The 23,523-nt window shown below is 40.8% G+C and overlaps 1 protein-coding gene across 17 annotated transcripts in view; it reads left to right on the top strand.

Moving 5' to 3' along the window:
- The first annotated feature begins 7,039 nt into the window (after nucleotides 1-7,039).
- Nucleotides 7,040-23,523, top strand: part of CCDC90B (coiled-coil domain containing 90B) — a 38,531-nt gene continuing 22,047 nt past the window's right edge. For 5 of the 17 annotated variants that reach the window (XR_014067610.1, XM_081536887.1, XM_081536888.1 and 2 more), the window contains exons 1-4: nucleotides 7,040-7,237; nucleotides 7,368-7,544; nucleotides 20,203-20,322; nucleotides 22,122-22,225. Coding sequence is in view for 16 of the 17 variants with exons in the window: in XM_081536887.1 (XP_081393013.1) it covers nucleotides 7,445-7,544; nucleotides 20,203-20,322; nucleotides 22,122-22,225 (324 nt within the window). In the remaining variant the exon portion in view is untranslated. Of the gene's footprint in view, nucleotides 7,238-7,367; nucleotides 7,545-7,797; nucleotides 7,970-20,020; nucleotides 20,323-22,121; nucleotides 22,226-23,523 lie in introns of those variants that run through there. The other 12 variants (XM_081536899.1, XM_081536896.1, XM_081536902.1 and 9 more) reach the window with 12 other exon arrangements.

Genomic DNA, 23,523 nt, shown 5'->3' with positions numbered 1-23,523 from the left:
AATATATCCTGGTAAATTTTTTTTTTTTAAGAATTTCTGATGTGGACCATTTTTAAAGTTTATGGAATTTGTTACAGTACTGCTTCTGTTTTATGTTTTTGTTTTTTGGCCGCAAGGCCTGTGGGATCCTAGCTCTCTGATTAGCAATTAAATCTGCACCCCCTGCCTTGGGAGACAAGGCCTTAACCACTGGACAGCCAGGAAAGTCCCCCTCGTAGCTTATTTCATACATGTCTCCCTTTCTGTCCTAGTTCCAAGTTCGTGCCATAAGTGCTGACAGAATCACAGTCAGTATTTTTATGGTTCTAGTGATCATTATTCCTAATGTATCAATGCAAATACCTACAAACTGGTCCACCTTAAAGAGGTTCACAGTTCTGCTTGCCTTTCTACAGCTCCTGACAGCTGAGCAGTATGACTCCTGTCCCTCGGCCTTTCAAGGGAAGAGCACCACCTCCGGATGCAGTGCCATCTTCAGAGTTTCCCGCCACGTGGAGGTCCTCTTCCCTAGGCTGCTTCCCATGTCTCCTGCCCACAGCAGTCTGGACAGGTGCCAGTTCTCCAGGCCACATTCTCTCATACCCAACCTGTACATATTCTGTTAATCTGTATAGGATGCCTTTATGCTCTGGAAAACATCCACCCTTTTCATATATATGTTTCAGTTGTGTCTGACTCTTTGCGACCCCATGGACTATAGCCCGCCAGGCTCCTCTGTCCATGGGATTCTCCAGGCTGGAATACTAGAGTGGGTTGCCATGCCCTCCTCTATGGGATCTTCCCAACCCAGGGATCGAATCCAAGTCTCCTGCGTCTCCTGCATTGCAGGCGAATTCTTTACCACTGCGTCACTAGGGAAGCCCATATATATATATATATATATATATATATATATATATATATATTTATACACACGCACACACATAAATACACACACACACACACACACACATATATACCACAATTTATTTATCCATTCATTCCTTGATAGACACATTTGGACTGTTCTATCTTTTGGCTAATATGACTAGTATTGCTATGAATATGTGTGTACATGTATTTGTTTGAGTATCTGCTTTAATTCTTTGAATAGACAGCTAGGAATGGGATTGCAGAGTCACACGGTAATTCTATGTTTAACTTTTTGAGGGAAGACCCACTTCTTTTTGAAGTGGATGGGGAATTCTTTGTGAAAGGGGGTGGACGTTTTCCCATAGAAGACCCAGAGTTGATTGGATATCCTCTACAGAGGGCAGGACTGTGTCTTTTCTGCATTCTCATGGCTTAGCACAATGCCTGGCACCATAAACACTGCTTAAGAAGGATTAGTTGAAGGAATAAATGAAAAATCAATGAGAGACACTAGATGTAACATTGCAAGGGAAATAATGTTTTAGCAGTTCTTTTTTCTTTTCTTTCCATTATTCTTTCCTTAATTCATTGTAATCAGCAAACTTGTAACAGGGTGACATTGCCAGGCCCCTAGTACAATCAGGAAAAAATTTCTCCCCAGATGTGTGGGGGACAAGGATTGGTGGTCACTTTCAAGCCATGAAAAAAATGTGATATTAGCGTAACACAAAGCTTTTGTGACAATGGGCTCCTCTGACTCAAGGATTACACAAAACCTGTAAAATTCGTTGCAGAAATAGGGCAAAGGATTGCCTTCTGTTCAGTCCACATACGCCCTCTAGCGTCAAGAGCTCCAAGTAAGCTAAGGAAGGAAATGGAGGCCATCTGGGTTCCACCAGTCTCTCAAAGCCTCATTCACCTGCTTTAAAAATGACACTGGGATTCCTTCACAGCACCCACTAAAAGAGAAAAGAACTGACCAATGTGAGCGGCCCAGGCTGCATCCACTCTTCTTAAATTCACGAGCGCTACATTCATAGAGCTGGAGAACATCTGGCCATCTCATGCACTTAACATCCAACTTGGGTCCCCAGACCTCTGGGCATCAGAGGAAAGGGTACCGGAGTTTTCAAGGGTGTCCAGGGATTTCAAAATGCCTAAAGAAGTTGTACTGTCGCTGGAGACGAAACGGGAACCCACCAAAGAAATTGGCAAATACTTTTACCTTCAGCTGGAATTTATCGACTCAGGGTTAGATTGTCACTGCTTATCTCCCATTTGCCAAATGGTAGTTACCTATGTCTGGAATTAATTGAAAATAGGAAAATAAGTAATGATTTTGTACATGTGGTGGGTAAAGAGTACAAGATATGTTTTAAATTGTTTAAATTAACATAATAAAAGTGGCCCTTCACAGTGAAAAAATCAGGACCCTCTTCCTTGATACCCTATTGGCCTCGGAGGTATGGATTAACTAGGTTGCTTTCAAGATGGAACATTTCTCACAGCCAGACCCCCTCATCAGACATTTGGAGCAGCAGTGATTCTTTAGCCTGCACTAGTGAATGGCTCATGGTGTTTTCTAGAAAGTGCTCAAACTTTTATCTGTTTGGGCTCAGAAGCTTTTGAAATCTCCTGAGAGTCTACTGTGTAAAATCTGAATTCCTTAGTCCTTTTTTCTTCTTTTTCTCAGTTTTATATGCCCCAATTCCACTCAGTCTTCCAAATGACTCCAGTGCCCTGATCTATCAAGTCTTCTCACCAAACTAAGACTGTATTTTGAAGGTTTGTTCATTCATTAAACACCTATTTATCAAAGACTCATTATGGGCCAGGCATTATGGTAGGTGTTGAAGAAAATGATGACAGACGTGTCTCTGCTATCACGGAGGATACATAGAAGTGCCGTGATGTGGGAAGGTTGGAAAGTCACTCAGTCGTGTCCAGCTCTTTGCGACCCCATGGACTATACAGTCCATGGAATTCTCCAGGCCAGAATACTGGAGTGGGTAGCCTTTCCCTTCTCCAGGGGATCTTTCCAACCCAGGGATCAAACCCAGATCTCTCACATTGCAGGCGGATTCTTTACCAGCTGAGCCACAAGGGAAGCTCTAGAATACTGGAGTGGGTAGCCTATCCCTTCTCCAGTGGATCTTCCCGACCCAGGAATCAAACCGGGGTCTCCTGCATTGCAGGTGGATTCTTTACCAACTGAGCTATCAAGGAAGCCCGGCGGCGGGGTATTATAGGAGTCCATAACCAATACACGAAGTCTAGATATAGAGAGAACAGGGACCCTCCAACACACAAATAGATGGGATTTAAACTAAGATCTGAAGGGTAGGAAGGAATGGACCAGGTAAAGAGGAGGAGACAGGGGTCCAACTTGAGAGAACACCACGTACAGATGCTCCAAAGTGGGAAGGAGCACGGAGATTGATTAAATGTCCTTGCTTATTCCTGTGCTCTCTCCCAGACCTCGTCCCGACAATCTCTACCTACCAATACCTTTAAAAGCAGGGATAAAATCTTATCTCCTTTTGCTAACCATGACCAAAAAGTATCATCCTCAACTGAACTAAAGTATTCTTTTTTCTGTACCATTTAAACGGCTCTACTTCCCTTAGTGGTTCAGGCAGTAAAGAATCTGCTGCAATGCAGAAGACAGATGTGGGTTCGATCCCTGGGTCGGGAAGATCCCCTGGAGAAGAGAATGGCAACCCACTCCGAGATTCTTGCCTGGAGAATTCCATGGACAGAGGAGCCTGTTGGGTTACACACAGTCCATGGGGTTGCAAAGAATGGGACACGACTGAGGGACTAACACTTTCACTTTTTCACAATCCATGACTGCCTTGTATGCAAGTGATTAGCATGCTTGTTCTGTTCTCCTGGTTATATTACAAATCCTGGAAGAGCAGAAATCTTTGCATATAGTACGAACTCAAATAGTTGTTGAACTGAGTTATGTTTCTTTACATTCCTCACAACAGCTAGACTTAAACTAAGGTGGGAAGATATTTTTGTGAGCAAAATTAAAAGAATGAAAAATGTTTTAGAGTTCAGTGGAGGGCAGTGATCATCAGGAACTATGAAGGGTCTGAGATCTTATCTATCTGAAGATAATAAGTTAGACTGCCACAGTTGCCCGGATGTGGGCAGAAGACCTGAGGCTAACAAACTACTTGAACATCTGCATATTTGCATCAGCAGCAGCAGCAGCCCTTCCTCTAAGTCTCATGGTGTGATGCAGAGAGGCCCCGGTGTGTGCCTGAGTGTGCAGTGGATTGCATTAGAGAGATGAACCTTGAGCTAGAAAAACCCAAATCTTTTATAATAGGCAGTAAACTTGAGGCCTTTCACTCTAGAGGGAGACACTATACTTTCCAAGACTGTTGGTTATACCATCTTGCAAAGTTCTCTTGTCCTTAAAGAGAGCCCATAACAAAAGGCAGACAAGGCCTCTGTGTGTGAGCCATGCAGAACCTTGAGAGACCCATGGAGAGTGGCCTCCCAACATTGAGCAAAGTCAACAGGCATTAGTACTAAAAATAGCTGCAACTCGTTGAGTATTTATATGTACCATATACTGTGCTAAGTATTTTTTTTTATTTTATAAATTTATTTATTCTAAGTATTTTATATGCATTAGCTCCTTTATACCTCTTAACACACGAGAAAATATTAACACATTTGTGGAAAAATATTTTTATCAAATAAGACTTTCAGCATACAAATAATAGCGGTGGAGAGTTTAGGAACACAAGAGCATTAGGCAGTTCTCATGTGCATGCTGTCACTTCAGTTGTGTTCAGCTCTTTGCGACCCCAAGGACAGTAGCCCACCAGGCTCCTCTGTCCATGGGAATCTCCAGGCAAGAACAGTGGAGTGAGTTGCCATGCCCTCCTCCAGGGGAATCTTCCCAACCCAGGGATCAAAACCACATTTCTTACATCTCCTGCACTGGCAGGTGGGTTCTTTACCACTAGCGCCACCTGGGCTGCCCAGGTGTAAGGAAGTGGCTAAATCTATTAGCTGAATACCACCTGGACTCACTCCATCTGCTATCCCTGCTCCTGCCTCTGTACTTCTTTGGCAAAATGAGGCTGTGTGGGCTCCCAAATTCACTTGCTGTAGTTCCAGCGAACTTCAGAAGATGATTAAGAATCCCTGAATTCAACCGCTAATTCCACAAAAAGGAATATGATTGGCCCAACATCAACACTGTGTATGTACGTTGGGGAGAGAATTTTATAGTAATACAAATAATAATATGTATTAATATTACGGAGGTACACTTTTTCATAACCATTATTGAATTTAAGGTAAATAAAAATTTTGTGTTCTCACTTACTGGTCTGCATCTTCCAGTATATTGAGAGCTCCTAAAGAGCAGCTGGAGTTATTTTTATTAATAATACCTGTTGACTTTACTTATATTATTTAACAGACTTAAAATCATATTGGGACTATATTTATATATGTATATAAAGTAAACATTTTCTTGTCACTAGTTTTTTTAATACTTAATGATTGGATAATATTCCAATTAGGAATATTTCTGCAGGTTACTGAATCATTTTGAATATTTAGATTATTTCTGTGCTGTGCTTAGTCACTCAGTCGTGTCCAACTCTTTGACACCCCATGGACTGTAGCCCACCAGGCTCCTCTGTCCATGGGGATTCTCCAGGCAAGAATATTGGAGTGGATTGTCATGCCCTCCTCCAGGGGATCTTTCCAACCCAGGGATGGAGCCCAGGTCTCCAGCACTGCAGGTGGATTCTTTACCATCTGAGCCACCAGATTATTTCTAATTTGTCATTATTATAAATAACACTGCAAGAGTTAAAATTTTTTAAAAATCTTAGCTACAGGGACTTCCCTGGTGGCCCAGTGGCTAAGATGCTGCGCTCCCAAGGGAGCGTCCCCAGGTTCTATCCCTGGTCTGGGAACTAGATCCCACATGCTGCAATTAAAATATCCCTTGTGCAGCCAAATAAATAAATAATAACAAAAACTTAAAAAAAAATCTTAGCTACAAGGTAATTTTTTTTAGAGTAAATTCTTAGAAGTGAAACTAGCTGTTTAATTTTTAGAGTTTATATATATTATTACATTGTTTTCCAAATATGTTGTACTAACATAAACTCCTGCCAGTTGCTTGAGTGACCGTATCTGATGGTTTATTTGGTAGAATTGATCATTATTTTTTAGAAAATCTTTAACAGGTAACAATGGTATATCCTTCTGTTTTACTTTTTTTTTTTTTTTAACTGTGAGATTAAACTCTTTTTGAGGAGGGGTTGTTCTTTGTTTTTCAATTTTTAAATAATCATTTATATTTCCTCTCCATACACTGTTAAAGCCCTGTCAGGAACTGTGTTCTTTTCCCCCCCCTACTTTAAACTTTTTATTTTGTATTGGGGTGTAGCCGGTTAACAATGTTGTAGTAGTCTCAGCTGTACAGCGAAGGGACTCGTGTTCTTATAATGTGTCTCAGTGCTTAGCATGGTGCTTGTCATGCGGCTGACACAAAGCTCTGAAAACAAATCCGTAGATGGAGTGGTAACTTTACATTCTTGTAAGAATAATTAAGCCACTAAAACCTGACGATTGTTTATCACTTTGTTGTTGTGTTAGTCGCTCAGTGTGTCCGACCCTTTGCGACCCCATGGACTGTAGCCCACCAGGCTCCTCTGTCCATGGGGATTCTTCAGGCAAGAATACTGGAGTGGGTAGCCATGCCCTCCTCCAGAGGATCTTGCCGACCCACGAACTGAACCCAGATCTCCCACATTGCAGGCAGATTCTTTACCGTTTGAGCTAATACGGAAGAATTTACAAAGAAAACAATCCCTGCATCTGAACCTCACAACTACTGTGTGCTGCTATTTTCAACATTTTACCATTTGGGGAAAACGCTGGAGTAACTGAGGTCTGAGAGAGATAAAACAGTGATATATAAATCAGGTCGTCCCTAGAAACGAGAGAATTCAATTTGCTTGAAGACAGCAACTAAAGAAATTTCGTCCTCCCGTACACTAGAGGGCGAAGCGGCAAAATTTGCAGCAGCAAGAAATGAGAAAGGAAAGCCTCGGGGGGACTACACTTCCCAGAAGCGCTCTGCGCAACTCCCGGCATGCTCAGCGGCCAAGGCCTGCAAGTCCCAGGTTGCCGCGGGGTTAGACGTGACTCGCCCACCAACGCAAGCCGGTGATGGCCGATGGCTCTCCGGCTGGCAGTCGGCCGTTTAGCTGTACACCTCATTGCCAGGGAACGGGCGCCGGGAGGTTCTGAAACAAGATTCCGCTTCTTAGGGCGGTAACGGCGTGCACGAGTTGGGGTGGGGCGGCGGGAGAAGGGGACGCTGTAAACCATGCTGGTGAGCTGCGGGTCCTTCTGTGGAGGGGCCCAACTTCGCGAGACCGCGCGCGGTGGGAGACTGTGCCGGGAAACGCTTGGGAGGTGCTACAGCCCGAAAACTACATTTCCCGGCATCCTCTTGGCTCCAGAACTACGTTGCCCGAAAGGCTGAGCGCGATTCGCCCCGTCTTCTCACCCGCCTCCCTCCGGCTGGAAAACCCTTGAAATGTGGGGCCGCTGGGTTCGGCCGCTCCTGCGTTCTGAAGGCGGCGGGGGCCGCCGGGTTTCGAGCCCCTGTGGGTGTTTTTCGCCGGCCCTGCGGAGAGGTGAGAAAAGGCACCGTGTCGCCGATGCCTGTGTGCTCTGTGGGGAGGTGGTGCCGGTGCTTGGTGCCGGCTTGGGCGAGGGGAAGGCAAGGGGGCCGCCGCCTCCCTCCAGCCGGCTCCGGGGCCTGGCGACCCTGCTGCCGAGCCTCGCCCCGAGGGCTTGAGGCGGGAGGCGCGAGGGCCGAGAACGGGAGCGCGAGCCTCCGAAGGTCTGTCTCCCGCCTGGCTCTTCCGCTCGAGCCCCGCCAGGTGTCTCTCTGAACCCTTTTCTGTCAAGGGAGGCTGGTCGTCCCCGCCCTCTCGCCGGTGTGTAGTTTGTGCCCGGAGAGGCCCGTCACCTTTCGCGGTTTGTTCAAACTTAGACTGTGTTACTCGGGTGCCGACCTCGAGCCCAGGTCTTTGGTAATCTACAGCGCACGTTTCAGGTCAGGTCCGCTTTAGTTTCGCTGTAGTTTTCGGTACTCGGGAGCAAACTCCGAGAGACGGTGAAGGACAGGGAAGCCTGGCGTGCTGCAGCCCATGGGGTCACAAAGAGTCGGACTCGACTGAGCGACCGAACAACAAAACGCTTTATTTACGCTGTGGTTTTTCAGTACTCGGCAATCGCCTTTCAAGAAAAAGGAACGTGATCAAGGGAAGCTACAGTTGACGGGCAGAGTCGTTTCCAGAATCTTTTCCCAACAATTTTTAAACCCTTTGGGACTGTCTGCAGAGTAGGCACTTCGTACTAACCTCAGCGTTCTCTAGTCACCTTAAATCTTAAGTGCCGGGTGAACTGAGATGCCCAGCACAACTTGGTGTTGTTTTGCTCGTTTCATTTTAGTCACACAGCAAAACTGCAGTTTTTGACACCCCCCGCCCCCCCATCTCTAAGACTGCTGTTTAGTGCCCAGGGTCCTCGGCACAGTATTTGTACTTAGGACGAGCTGATTGGATGGCATCACCAACTTAATGGACGTGAGTTTGAGCAAGCTCCGGAGATGGTGAAGGACAGGGAAATCTGGCATGCTGCAGTCCGCTGGGTCGCAAAAAGTCGGACACGACTCAACAACAACAAAGGTGTTTGGTTTGTGTGTGTATTTAGTCGGCCAGTCGTGTCCAACTCTTTTGCGACCCCCATGGCGTTTAGCATACATACACATTATGATGGACTGTACAAAACGGACGTTTTTTGAACCCTGGGAAATCGCCCCAGTCTCAATCTTTTGTAAACTTTCAGAGCTAATATGATTTCGGTCCCTCATCACTAAACAAATATTTATTGAATGTTTACTCTGTTCAAGTAGGTTAAGCTTGCCTCGAGTCAATAATCAAGGAATTGGAAAACCTTGACCTCTGACCCAGGGAAGGATCTTAGTTTTCATCTAGTTGAATTACCATTTTAAAGATAAAACAAGGCACAGGAAGATGTTATTTGTGTAAGTTTTGTGACCACTGGTGCTGGATTCCTAGTTCATTACTATTTCTCTTGCTTAGCAGAACATCAAAAACACTGAGCTTTTAAAAACAGATTTTTTGGCTGTCCCTGAGAAGCTGTCCCTGAGAAGTCAGTCTCTGGATGTGGAGTCCATAGATCTTGTGTTAGTTTATTATTTAATATATTAGTCCTGATAATTTTGATGGAACTAGCAAAGCATACATACCAACATGTAAGAATATATGTTAATAATCAGCTATGTCACTGAAGTGTTGCAACTCTAAAGTTAGTAATATTTTTTAATTTTTAAATTTAATTCAAGTATAGTTGATTTACAAGGTTATGTTAGCTTCAGCAGTGGTATTATATATATACACATCTATACTATATGTTCTTTTTCAGATTCTTTTCCATTATACTTTATTTCTGTTTTAAAAATTTTTATTGAAACACAGTTGATTTGATTTTATACATAGCAGTTTGTATCTGCTAATGCCAAACCTTTAATTGATCCCTTCTCCCACTCATTCCCCTTAAGCTGCTTTTCTATGTCTGTGAGCCTGTTTCTGTTTTGTAAATAAGTTTGTATCATTTATTAGATGCTACATGTAAGTGATACCATATGATAGTTGTCTTTCTCTGGTTTACTTCATTTAGTCTGATAGTCTCTAGGTCCATCCATGTTGCTGCTGATGGCATTATTTCATAGTTTTTTATGGCTGAGTAATATTCCATTTTGTATATAATCTCTTTTTTTTTGTTTAAAAATTCTTTTTAAATTTTTATTAGAATATAGTTGATTTACAGTGTTGTGTTTCTGCTGTACAGCATAGTGAATCAGTTATACATATGCCTGTGTGCTAAGTCTCTTCAGTTGTGTTTGACTCTTTGTGATCCTATGAACTGTAGCCCCACCAGGCTCCTGTGTCCATTGGATTCTCTAGGTAAGAATACTGGAGCGAGTTGCCATGCACTCTTCCAGGGGATCTTCCTAACCCAGGGGTCAAACCTGAGTCTCTCAAGTCTCCTGCGTTGGCAGGTGGGTTCTTGACCATTAGCACCACCTGGGAAGCCCCTATAGCTATACATATATCCAATCTTTTTTAGATTCTATATAGATCATTATGGAGTATTGAGTTCCCTGTGCTAAACAGTAGGTTCTTACTAGTATCTGTTGTATATACAGTAGTGTGTATATGTCAATCCCAATCTCCCGATTTATCCTTCCTCTCTCTCCCGAGGTAACCACAGGTTTGTTTTCTACACCTGTTACTATTTGTGTTTTATAAATAAGTTCATTTGCTCCATTTTCTTACATTCCACATGTAAGCGATATCATACAATATTTGTCCTTGTGTGTCTTCACTTAGTATGAGATTTTCTAGGTACATGCATGTTGTTGTAAATGGCATTATTTTAATGCCTGAGTAGTGTGTGTGTGTGTGTGTGTGCGTGCGTGTGTGTGTGTGTGTGTGCATGCGTGCCATGTCTTGTTGATCCACTCCTCTGCTGATAGACATCAGGCTGCTTCCTCATCCTGGCTGCTGTCAACAGTGCTGCAGAGAATATTGGGGTGTCTGTGTCTTTTCCAATTCTGATTTTCTCTGGGTGTATGCCCAGGAGTGGGATTGCTGGGTCACATGGGAACTCTATTTTTAGTTTTTAAAGGAACCTGCGTACTGTTCTCCATAGTGGCTGTACCAATTTACATTTCTGCCAACTTATAGGAGGGTTCCCTATTCTCCATACCCTCTCCAGCATTTATTATTGGTAGACTTTTGATGATGGCCATTCTGACCAGTGTGAGGTGATACCTTGTAGTTTCTATTTGCACTTCTCTAATAATTAGCAGTGTTGAATGTCTTTTCCTGTGCCTTTTGGTCATCTGTATGTCTTTGGAAAAATATGTCTAAGTCTTATATGCATTTTTTGATTGGGTTTTTTTTTGTCATTGAGTTGTTTGCGATGTTTGTATTTTGGAAGTTAATCCCTTGTTGGTTGCATCATTTGCAAATATTTTCTTCCAATCCATAGGGTGTCTTTTCAGTTTGTTTCTTTATGGTTTCCTTTGCTGTGCAAAAGCTTATAATTTTGATTAGGTTCCATTTGTTTATTTTTGCTTTTATTTCTGTTGCCTTGGGAGACTCACCTAAGAAAACCTTGATAAAATTTATGTCAGAGAATATTTTGTCTGTGTTCTTTTCCAGGAGATTAATGGTGTCATGTCTTACATTTAAGTCTTTAAGCCATTTTGAGTATTTTCTTGTGTAGGGAGTGTTCTAATTTCATCGATTTACCAGGTTTCCCAACACCACTTGCTGAAGAGACTCTTTTCCCCATTGTGTATTCTTGCATCAGTTGTCAAAGATAATTCATCATAGGGCTGTGGGTTTATTTCTGGGCTCTGTGTCCTGTTCCATTGATCCATATGTCTGTTTCTGTGCCAGTGCCACACTGTTGGAATTACTGTAGCTTCATAGTATTGTTTGAAGTCTCGGAGGGTTATGCCTCCAGCTTTGTTGTTTTTCTTCAGGATTAATTTGGCAATTCTGAGGGGTTTGTGTGTGTGTGTGTGGTTCTATGTAAATTTTAAAATTATTTGTTCTAGTTCTGTGAAAAATGTCATGGGTAATCTGGTAGGGATCGTATTAAATCTGTATATTCCTTTGGATAGTGTGGTCATTTTAACAATATTCTTTTAATTCAAGAGTATGGGATTTCTTTCCATTTCTTTGAATCACCTTCAGTTTTCTTTATTAGTGTTTTATAATTCTCAGGATATAACTCTTTCACCCCCTTGGTCAGGTTTATTCCTAAGTTTTGTTTTGTTTTTGTTTTTTGATGCAGCTTTTACAAGGACTGTTTTCAGACTTTCCTTTTCTGATATTTCATTGTTAGTGTAAAGAAATGCACATTGATTGGTGTGTGTTGAACCATCTTTGTGTTCCTGAGTGAAACCAATTTGATCATGATGTATGATCCTTTTATGTGTTGTTGGATCCAGTTTGCTAATATTTTGTTGAGAATTTCTGCATCTATATTCATCAGAGATATTGGCCTGTAATTTTTTTTTTTTTTTTGGTAATATCTTTGTGTGGTTTTGGTATCAGGGTGATAGTGACTTCATACGATGACCTTTGGAGTGTTCCCTCTTCTTCAGTCTTTTGGAAGAGTTTGAGAAGGATCAGTATAAGTTCTTCTTTGTATATTTAGTAGAATTCTCCAGTGTAACCATCCCATCCTGAACTTTTGTTTGCAGGGAGTGTTTTTAATTACACACTCTAATTCATATTCAAGCAGTTGTTTTGTTCATGTTATCTCTTCTTGATTCAGTTCTGGGGGGCTCCGTGTTTCTAGAAACTTGTTCACTTCTAGGTTGTCCAATTTGTTGGCATATAATTATTCAAAGTATTCTCTTAAACAGTTTTTTGTATTTCTGAAGTTTCAGTTGTTATTTCTCCTCTTTCATTTCTTATTCTGTTTATCTGGGTCCTCTCCCTTTTCTTCTTGGTGAGTCTGGCCAGATTTGTTGATACTGTTTATCCTTTCAAAAAACCAACTTTTGGGGGTTTTTTGTTTTAGATTATTCTTATTTTGTTTTGACCACACACATGACTTGTGGGAATTCTAACCAGTGGACCACCAGAGAATTCCTCATTTTCTTTGATCTTTATTATTTACTTCCTCCTACTGACTTTCGGTTTTGTTTGTTCTTTTTCTAATACTTTTAGGTGGTGGCTTAGGTTGTTTGAAATTTCTCTTGTTTTCTTGTCTGTCTTCTTTTTTTTTTTTTTTTTTTTGAGGAAGACCTGTTTCTCTGTGAACTTCTTAGAGCTGCTTTTGCTGTATCCATAGATTTTGCTTGGTTGTATTTTCATTATCATTTGTCTCAAGGTTTTTTTATATTTCCTTTTTGATTTCATTATTGACCTATTTTTTTAGTAGCATATTGTTTATTCTCCATGTAATCTTTTCCTTCTCTTCCCTCCCCCCCACGCCATGGTTGATTTCTAATTTCTTACCATAATTGGTCAAAAAAGATGCTTGAAAAAATTTCTATCCTCTTAAATTTATTGAGGTTTGTTTTGTACCCTAGTATGTGGTCTCTCCTAGAGAATATTCCATGTGCACTCGAAAATAATGTGTGTGGGGGGATGTAATATCCTAAAGATATCAATTACATCTAACTGTTCTGTTGTGTTCTTTAGGATCTCTAGTGCCTTACTGATTTTCTGTCTGGAAGATCTGCCCATTGATGTCAGTGCACTGTTAAAGTCTTCTACTGTTACTGTACTCCTGCCAGTTTCTCGATTATGACAGCTAGTATTTATGTATTAGGTGCTCCTATATTGGGTGTGTATATGTTAGCTAGTGTAATATCCTTTTATTATATTGACCCTTTTATCATCATATAGTGTCCTTTATCTTTCATTACAGCCTTTGTTTTAAAGTCATTTCTGTCTGATAGTTTTGCTGCTCCCACCTTCTTGTCATTTCCATTTGTATGAAGTGTCTTTTTCCATCCCCACCCTTTCAGTCTGTATGTGTCTTTGCCATAAAGTGGGTTTCTTGTAGACAACATCATATTGGTTCTTGTTTTATTGTCCGGTATACCACTCTTAAGTCTTTTGATTGGAGCATTTAGTCCATTGACATTTAAGGTAATTATTGATGGATATGTATTTATTGCCATTTTAAACCTTGTTTTCCAGTTGATTTTGTATTTGTTTCTTTCTCTGGCTTTTTGTGTTTCCTTTTGTGGCTTGATGGTTTTCTTTTGTATTATGCTTGAGTACCTTTCTTCTTGGTGTTTGCGAATCTATTGTATGCGTTTGATTTGTGGTTACCTGGTTTCCAAGTTTGTTAATCCATTATTGTATCTTCTTGCTTTAGATTGGTAGTCATATCATCTCAAACACAGTCTAAAAGATTGACATTTTCATACTCCCTTTGCCCACATTTTGTGATTTTGATGTCCTATTTTTACATCGTCATGTTTATCCTTTTCTGTTCGTTGTAGTTATAATTACTTTTGAAAGGTTGTTGCTGAGCCATGGAAGACACTGGGATTCTTGGCCTGTGGAGGAGAAGAATTCAGCCTGGGGCCAGTAACGAGGCTTGATAGCTCAGAGCTTTTGTGTAATAAAGTTTTATTAAAGTATAAAAGAGAGAAAGCTTCTGACATAGACATCAGAAGGGGGCAGAAAGAGTGCCCCCCCCGCTAGTCTTTCAGTTCAGTTCAGTTGCTCAGTCGTGTCTGACTCTTTGCGACCCCATGAATTGCAGCACGCCAGGCCTCCCTGTCCATCACCAACTCCCGGAGTTTACCCAAACTCATGTCCATCGAGTCGGTGATGCCATCCAGCCATCTCATCCTCTGTCGTCCCCTTCTCCTCCTGCCCCCAATCCTTCCCAGAATCAGGGTCTTTTCCAATGAGTCAACTCTTCACATGAGGTGGCCAAAGTATTGGAGTTTCAGCTTCAACATCAGTCCTTCCAATGAACACCCAGGACTGATCTCCTTTAGGATGGACTGGTTGGATCTCCTTGCAGTCCAAGGGATTCTCAAGTCTTCTCCAACACCACAGTTCAAAAGCATCAATTCTTCGGCGCTCAGCTTTCTTCACAGTCCAACTCTCACATCCATACATGACTGGAAAAACCATAGCCTTGACTAGATGGACCTTTGTTGACAAAGTAATGTCTCTGCTTTTCAATATGCTGTCTAAGCTGGTCACAACTTTCCTTACAAGGAGTAAGCGTCTTTTAATTTCATGGCTGCAAGCACCATCTGCAGTGATTTTGGAGCCCAGAAAAATAAAGTTAGCCATTGTTTCTACTGTTTCCCCATCTATTTGCCATGAAGTGATGAGACTGGATGCCATGATCTTAGTTTTCTGAATATTGAGCTTTAAGCCAACTTTTTCACTCTCCTCTTTCAAATTCATCAAGAGGCTCTTTAGTTCTTCTTCACTTTCTGCCGTAAGGGTGGTGTCATCTGCATATATCTGAGGTTATTGCTATTTTTCCCGGCAATCTTGATTCCAGCTTGTGCTTCATCCAGCCCAGCGTTTCTCATGATGTACTCTGCATATAAGTTAAATAAGCAGGGTGACAATATACAGCCTTGACGTACTCCTTTGCCTAGTCTTTAGCCGTATGTTATATAGCTACCAGCAGACTGCTAATTAGAGAAAAGAAATGTCTCAAAACTCAGAGACTGGCACCAGGCCCCTCACCCACAACAGGCATTTTAAGATAACATTGGCACAAGGTGAGTTGTCCCAGGCCATAAAATGATTGCCATGAATCTTGAAGAAAGGCAGGTTTCCAAGCAAATACAGTCCCACTAACATAGCTTAAGAGAACACTTGCATGAGTAAAACATACCGGTTTGTCAAGTGGGTTCTGAGTCATAGGTGGAACTATTTGAAGATAGGGTCTAGGGTAAACACATAGTTCATTAACATAGCTTAAGACAAACATTTTCATAGCTCAAGGTTTGAGAAAAGCTCACGTGAAACCAAGCGTTGTTATGGCAACACAGAATTTTAAAAAAACCTCTTTTTAAATTTGTATAAAGAAGGGGAAAAAAATCTAACACTTGTTTGTTTCCTCCTGCCACTTAAGCTTAAGTGAGAGATAAAACATGTCTGACACTTGCAGCCTATTTCCTCTGTTTGGAGACTCCTGGCCTTCCTGCCTGTTACCCTCTTGCTTTCTTAAAATTTTTTTCTTAATGTGTGTACTGGTTTATCTAAGCGATTTACTTTCCTAGTGTTGATCTTCTCTTTGCTCTAGATTCCTGCTTCTCTATTTAGGAACTTTTCTTCCATTTTCTTTTTTTTTTTTAGGATAGGTCTAGTATTGTTGTATTCCTTTAGTTTTTGCTTGTCTGAGAAATTCTTTATCTCTCCTTCTATTCTGAATGGTAATATTGCTAGGTCGAGTATCCTAGGTTGCACGGTTTTCCCTTACTTTGAATATATCTTGCCACCAGAGAAATAAGCCAGTAGCCTTAAGGGGGTTCCCTTATACCTAATTCTTTTTCTTTTGCTGCCCGTAAAATCCTCTCTTTTTAACTTTTGCCATTTTAATTATAAAGTATCTTGGTGTAGGTCTGTTTATCTTGGTTGGGATCCTCTGTGCTTCCTGTACTTGGATATCTGTTTCCTTATTTAGGTTTGGGAGGTTTTTAGCCATAATTTTTTCAATTTTTTCGAATACATTTTCAATCCCCTTTTTGCTTTCTTCTCCTTCTGGGATCCCTATAGTGCACAGATTGGCATACTATCCCATAGGTCTTTAAGTTGCTTTCATCTTTCTTCATTTGTCTTTTTATCTGCTGTTCTGATTGGGTGATTTCCAGTATTCCATCTTCCACGTCACTTCTTTGTTCTTCTGCATTATTTAGTTTGCTGTTTATTCCTTTAGTTTGGTTTTCATCTCAGCAAATGAGTTTTCTAATTTAATTGACCCCTGAGTTTACAAAGACACCAGCATCATAAATCTCGACAGTCACACATCTGTGGGGACGCGCTCAGATTTCAGCCCTACCTCTGGGTGTGGGCATGCCGAAACTGAGGCTGCCCCTTCCCTCGTGCTTGGATTTACCGTCAAGCTTCTGTGGCAGACCCAGGCTTCCTCCCATGCACACTTGCAGTTGCGACCCAGACCACACTCCAGCCCCTTTGGACTGACAGGTCAGTCCTCTCCAGGATCTGTCTGCTGAAACTTGAGTTTCAACACTCAGCCCCCAGGCGCACTGGCAGACGTGTGTCTCAGGCTGGGGGTGCGGTGAGGTGGCCAGGACCCGCTGGGCTGCCCTCTGTTCTGCCTCCCACAGGCCTCTGCTGCTCTCTTCTTTGAGCCTCTGAAGCACCCTCTCTGTCTCAGCTGATCACCTAGCCAGTGATGGGGGTTCCCAGAGTCAGGGAACTTTTTTTCTTGCACCGGTTCCATCCCAATTCCTCTTTTTTCCTCTCTTCTCCTTTAATCCTACCACATTACATGATGATCTTTCTTGAAGCTTTGAGTGTATGAGATATGCTAGTGTTCAGTGGGTGTTTTGTGAGAATTTTGTGTTCTGTGAGCTCTACCCTCTTCTATTTTGCCATTTTGATGTCTCCCCTAAGATAAATATTCTTCAGTTGGGCCATCTAAGAGATGATTGTTTCTTTGCATGTGATTTACATGTAACTCATATGTCCACACAAAATATTACAAGCCAGCTGCCTCTGCAGGTTTACTACTCAGGAAAGAAAGCAGACCACTGTCAGAGTGAGAGATGAAGAGCAGCAGCTAAGTATGGACTCCACAGTTTGCTTCAGTTTTACGTTTTTTATTCTACTTTGATTCTTTGAAGAGCTAGAAAATGCATGCAATACAAATGTTGAAGAGCATATTCTTTATTGTTACTGTTTTCATAGAACTTTGACCAATAGTGGCTGCTTTGACTTAGAAATCTGACTGCATTAGTCCTGCCTGTTAACATTTTAAAGCATTACAGGCTTGGACTATGCCTGAAAACTAATACACAAGTAGCTCTAAAAGTTATATTTAGGTATATTTACTTTTCAAAATCTTCATGGTTGAATCTGATAACACAAAGTTGAGAACCACTGGCCTATAGGATAAACTTTAAATACCGTTGCATTGTAAGCCATGATCTTCACAGTCTGGGTCAGTCTAGTTTTCTCGTCCATTCGCCCTATTCCCTGTTTCTACTCTCCTACCTTTGTAGCAGTATTATAGAACCTACCATTCTCCAGATTTTTTTTTTTAATCTTCCTGGATGTTTCATATATTTATATACACACACACACATACATTTATATGTATATAAGGAGAAAAGTCAAACCAATTGTAAGTAATTTCAAAGCATTCCTGAATGAAGTTCAAGAATATTTATAATACAGATACATCCACCACCAAACAAGGTTAACAATCTTTTTAGCATCCAATCAGAAATCACTAAGCATGAAAAAAATCATAATGAAGAGAAAAAAATTCATAATGAAGACGAAAAATCAACCATGTGAAACCAAGCTAGAACTGACAGATGTAAGAATTAGCAGATGTGAACATGTTTAAAAATTTAGAAGATAAGGAAGAGTTAAGAAGGCGATCAAGTGTAGAAGTGGTAAATAATGGACAGGCTAGAATACTGGATTCTGATTTAAAACTTGCCAGCAGATACAGCTTAATTGTCAGCTGCCATTCCCTGATACGGTTTTTATATGAGTCTGCAAGCAATTGATTTATTATGGTCTCAGTGCAGTCAAGCCACTGTTAACGGTAGCCTGTATTTGCAGCCACTCCCCAGCACTAGCATCACTGCCTCACCTCTCCACCAGATCATCAGGTGTTAGATTCTCACAAGGAACCTGGATCCCTCCCTCGCACAGTTCACAGTAGGGTGTGTACTCCCTGAGGATAGAGGCTAATGCCTCCCCTGATATGACAGGAGACAGAGCTCAGGTGGTAATGTGAGCGGTGGGGAGAGGCTGTAAGTACAGATGAAGCTTCCCTTGCTCACTTGCCTCTCACCTTCTGCCGTACGGCCTGGTGCCCGGTCCAAGGCCTAGGGGTTGGGGGCCCCTGTTCCAGATGGCACTCAAAGCCAGAAAGATTGCTGACCACTGTGCTGTGTGTCTGTGTGTGTGTGTGTGTGTGTGTGTGTGTGTGTGTGTGTGTGTGTGTGTGTGTGTGTGTGTGTGTGTGTGTGTGCATGCGTGCAAAATTGATCCACCTTTACATCTGCTTCCTTTTATATCTGGTTACCAGAACTCATCTAAGTACTTGAATGAATTAGTCTAAAAGACTGGACATTACTCTTTCATTATTTGAATTTAAAGTTTATGTTTAGATTAAAAAAGAAAAATCTGTTTCCTGCCTTCCAGTCTATAAAGTCAATGAAGACATCTGTTATGTCTGGTTTTGCTCATCATCCCCTGTCCCCAACACACGCCTAGCACTCAGATGTTTTTTGACTAGCAAGATCCATGGGAAGGAATCACATTTGCCATACACTATACTAGCAGAATAAGTAATACTTGAGGTTGCAGCTTTGTCTTTTAAGTGCCCAGATGTCTTAAGTGACTTAGGATAAAAATGACAGCATGAGGAAACAGAGCATTTGCAGTCTGAGTCCCAATTCTGCCAGAGACACCATGACTTTAGGCAAAACCTTAGGCTTTACTTTTCCTAGGCTTGATTTTCTTATCTAAAAAGACAGATAATACCACCTTGCCTTGGTAGTATATAAAGTATCTAGTATAGTATCTTGGGTTTAACTGGTTGTTTATGCTAATTAGCAGTTATTTTACTTAATACATAATAATAGCAATAAAGTTGTGTATGGACAGAGTTCACTTTTTAATAAAATCAGCAGTAGATAAAACAGGACCATTCTGTGTCTAGGTTAGAAATTGAGAGTTTATTGAAGTAGGACATTTATTTCAAAACTAAGAAAAACTTCATAGGTCTTTTATGTTGATACCACTAAATTCTCCAGGATTTTAAATCCAGTTCACTGATTGGTTCAACATAAAATATCATGACCCACCTATTTGCCAAGCACTGTTTTAGGTACTGTGCTCAGTTGCTAAGTCGTGTCTGACTCTTTGCAACCCCATGGACTGTCACCCAGCAGGCTCAGACTTTGTCCATGGGATTTCCTAGGCAAGAATACGGGAGAGGGTTGCCATTTCCTTCTCCAGTTTTAGGTACTAGAGATACAGTAATGAAAAACAGATGAGGCCTCATAAAGCAGACATTCTGGTTCAGAGACAAACAGTAAATAAGATAATTTCCAATTAGAACTGAGAACTGTGTAGGAAATAAAATGTGGATATTTAAGAGTGGGAGCACAGAAAGCTACTTTAGATGGGGACATATGTATAAACAATTATCATAGCTCTATGAAAGACTTCTGAGCACTGAGGAGAGTTGGGTGGTTTTGTGGCAGTAATATCTAAAGTTCTTGATGTATATTATATTACGATGTTAAACTCTTAAAATTTCAGAATACTAAAAGAAAACATTTATTGATTTCTAGGTACAGAATAATGTTGGAGACTTTTCACATAAAAGAACAATGGACTCAGGAGTTATCTTGCTTGAAATTACAGAATTCCTGAGCAGAGGAACTGGAACTATATTATAGGTTTATGGGGGGAAATGCTTTAGAAGCTAGAGTGTGATGCTTCTGTTACTACAGAAAAATAATTCTCTTTTCAGACTTCTTCACCACCACGACCAAGGAAGGATATGATATGAGGCGAGTGGACATAACTCCTTTAGAAAAAAGGAAAGTAACTTTTGATACACATGCATTGGTTCTGGACTTGGAAGCTCATGGTGAGAAACATGGATCCCTCTTGAAAGGAGAATGTTAACAGTACTCGTAATGGATTACCTAGTCAAGACAGTATCACCATTATCAACCATTACAAGTCATTATTTAAATATAAAACCTGTCCATAAGTGGAGTATTTTAGTCATGAAAATGGTATAACTTAAAGAATATTTACTGAAAAGAGAAATGCTCAATGAAAACAGCATTATATAAGATTATGTGTACAGAATGATCCCAATTATGTACAAAAAACAACCATTGTTTCTAGGCTGATATAAAGTTCATGTAGAAGTACAAGCACAACAGAAAAAAAGAAAAACAAATTTTTATTTTCTATTAAAAATAAAAAAAATCAAAGAATAGTCACAAAAATTTACCAGATATCAAAACAGTTAAAGTATGTGATACTATAGGAATAGAAGAGTTGATTTAAAGGAATAAAGTGGCATTCAGAAATGAGTATGTGCGCATATATGAATATATATTTCATTGTAAGGTGTGTATATATATATATCTTAGAAAACAATAAAAAAGGCATTACAAATTAGGGAAAGGAAGGACTTATTTTAATAAATGAGTTATGATAAATGACTGGCTATTGGAATAAATTCCTTTACTGAAAATAAATTCTAGATTGATTAAAAGCTAAATGTAAAAAAAGAAGGAAAATTGTAAAATATAGAAATATTTTTAGACTTATAGAGTAAGGAAGCAAGACATAAGACTGAAAGGCAATGAAAATAAAGACAGATGTGACCACAGAAATATTTAAATCTGTGTATCAAAGGATATCTGTAAGGTTAAAAATGTTAGCAACACGTGACAGTGAGCCTGTTGCTTTAATATACAAAGAATTCATATGAATCAATAAGAAAAGTTAAGCAGTTTTATAGAAAAATGGACAGAGGCTATAAATAGCTCTCAGAAAAATAAATATATGTAAAGATATGCTGTTGTTTTTAGTCGCTCAGTCATGTCTGACTCTGCAGCCCCATGAACTGTAGCCCACCAGGCTCCTCTGTCCATGGGGATTCTCCAGGCAAGAATACTGGAGTGGGGTGCCATGCCTTCCTCCAGGGGACTCTCCCCACCCAGGGATTGAACCCAGGTCTCCTTCATTGCAGGCAGATTCTTTACCATCTGAGCCTCCCAGGAAACCCAGAATACTGGAGTGGGTAGCCTATCCCTTCTCCAGGGGATCTTTTCAACCCAAGGATCGAACCCAGGTCTCTTACATTACAGGTGGATTCTTGACCAGCTGAACTACCAGGGAAGCCCATATGTCAAGATATTTAAATGCAATTTTTAAGTATAAATTAAAATAACAATGCAGTACCATTTTTATACCAATTATATACTGAAAAAAAAAGACCAGTAATACCAATGTTGATGTACATATGGGAAAATGGATCAGTGGAATTAAAATTGGAGAGTGCTTTTAGAGAGTAACTTAGCATAATCTGTTGGTTTTTAATTATAACCTTTTTGTTTTTTTAAAAGGCTTCAGTTGACCCTTGAACAGCACTGGGTTAGGGACGCCGACCACCTGCACAGTTGAAAATCTGCCTGTAACTTTACAGTGGTCCTCTGTCCACAATTCCTCATCCATGGGTTCAACCAACCACAGATTGTGTGGTATATTAGTATTTACTATTGACAAAAATCTGCATCTAAGTGGACCTAGTCAGTTCAAATCCATGTTGTTCAAGAGTCAACTGTATGAAAATTTAAATGATGGGAGTCTATTTTGAGAAGGATATGCACTTTTTAAAAAATATAAACACCTATTTGCTGTTTATAGGATTTGACAAAGCACAAGCAGAAACAATTGTATCAGCATTAACCACTTTATCAAATGTCAGCCTCGATACTATCTATAAGGAGATGGTCACTCAAGCCCAGCAGGTAATATTTTCATCACTTCTGATAGTCTCATTAAGATAATCTTTTTCATAACCCACCTTCCATGTACACCTGCACTTTCCTTATTGTTCTCTCTAAAGGGACTAGAATCTTTTAGTAAAGTCAGTATCCAGAGAGATTGAGGAGTTAAAATAGTTATCACAAAATTATGGTAACACACAGAATGAAATTTTATTAGATCTTTCATTGTGTAAGATAATTATTTTATTTGAGTCATGAGATGGTAGTAGATGGTTAGTGAAACAAGTTTTTCCCCATAGAAAGCCCACCCTAGTAGATGAGCTGACCACTTTACTGCAGTCATGTGTGTGTTCTAGCTAATTTTCACAAACTTGGAAAGCTGGAAGGGACTTACATGACAGGAAAGTGTGAGTCACTCAGTCGTGTCCGACTCTCTGCGACCACACAAACTGTAGCCCACCAACCTCCTCTGTCTGTGGAATTCTCCGGGCAAGAATACTGGAGTGGGTCGCCATTCCCTTCTCCAGGGGATCTTCCTGATCCAGGGATCGAACCCAGGTCTCCTGACTTGACTGTCTGAGCCTCCAGGGAAGCCCTGCATGGCTGGGAAGGACTTCATCTATCACCTGGCTGAGATGCTTTCCCATTCTGTTGTTTTCCCCTATTTCTTTGCATTGATCACTTAGGAAGGCTTTTTTATCTCTCCTTGCTATTCTTTATTATATTAATACAGAATAAGTATATTTATTCTGTAGTAAAATGTTTATTAAAGATTAAAACAAAAATAATATTATAGGTAATGCCTTAGAACTCTTTCATAATCATATTTTGGGGGAACAAGACTGACAACCCTTGAAGCCACTTCTATATGACTTCTGAGGTAATTCTCATTAATATTTCTTTAAGTATTTATTTATTTAGCTGCGTCAGGGCTCAGTAGTTGTGGCACACAGGTTTAGCTGCCCTGAGACATGTGAGATCTTAGTTCCCTGACCAGGGATCGAACCCACGTCCCCTCACACTGCAGGGCAGATTCTCAACCACTGGACCACCAGGGACGTGCCCCTCATTAATATTTCAAGCAGAACTGCATAAAAGATGAGAGTTAAGGATGCCATTACAGTCAGGGAGGTCTCAGTTCAGTTCAGTCGCTCAGTCATGTCCCAACTCTTTGGACCCAATGAATTGTAGCACGCAAGGCCTCTCTGTCCATCACCAACTCCCAGAGTCTACCCAAACCCATGTCCATCGAGTCAGTGATGCCATCCAACCATCTCATCCTCTGTCGTCCCCTTTTCCTCCCGCCCCCAATCCTAGCC

The sequence above is a fragment of the Giraffa tippelskirchi genome, chromosome 10, assembly GCF_054371585.1.
Source record: "Giraffa tippelskirchi isolate mGirTip1 chromosome 10, T2T-mGirTip1v1.2.pri, whole genome shotgun sequence".
NCBI lineage: Eukaryota > Metazoa > Chordata > Mammalia > Artiodactyla > Giraffidae > Giraffa > Giraffa tippelskirchi.
The sequence above is the reverse complement of the archived record's forward strand: the minus strand, read 5'-3'. Positions and strand labels throughout refer to the sequence as shown.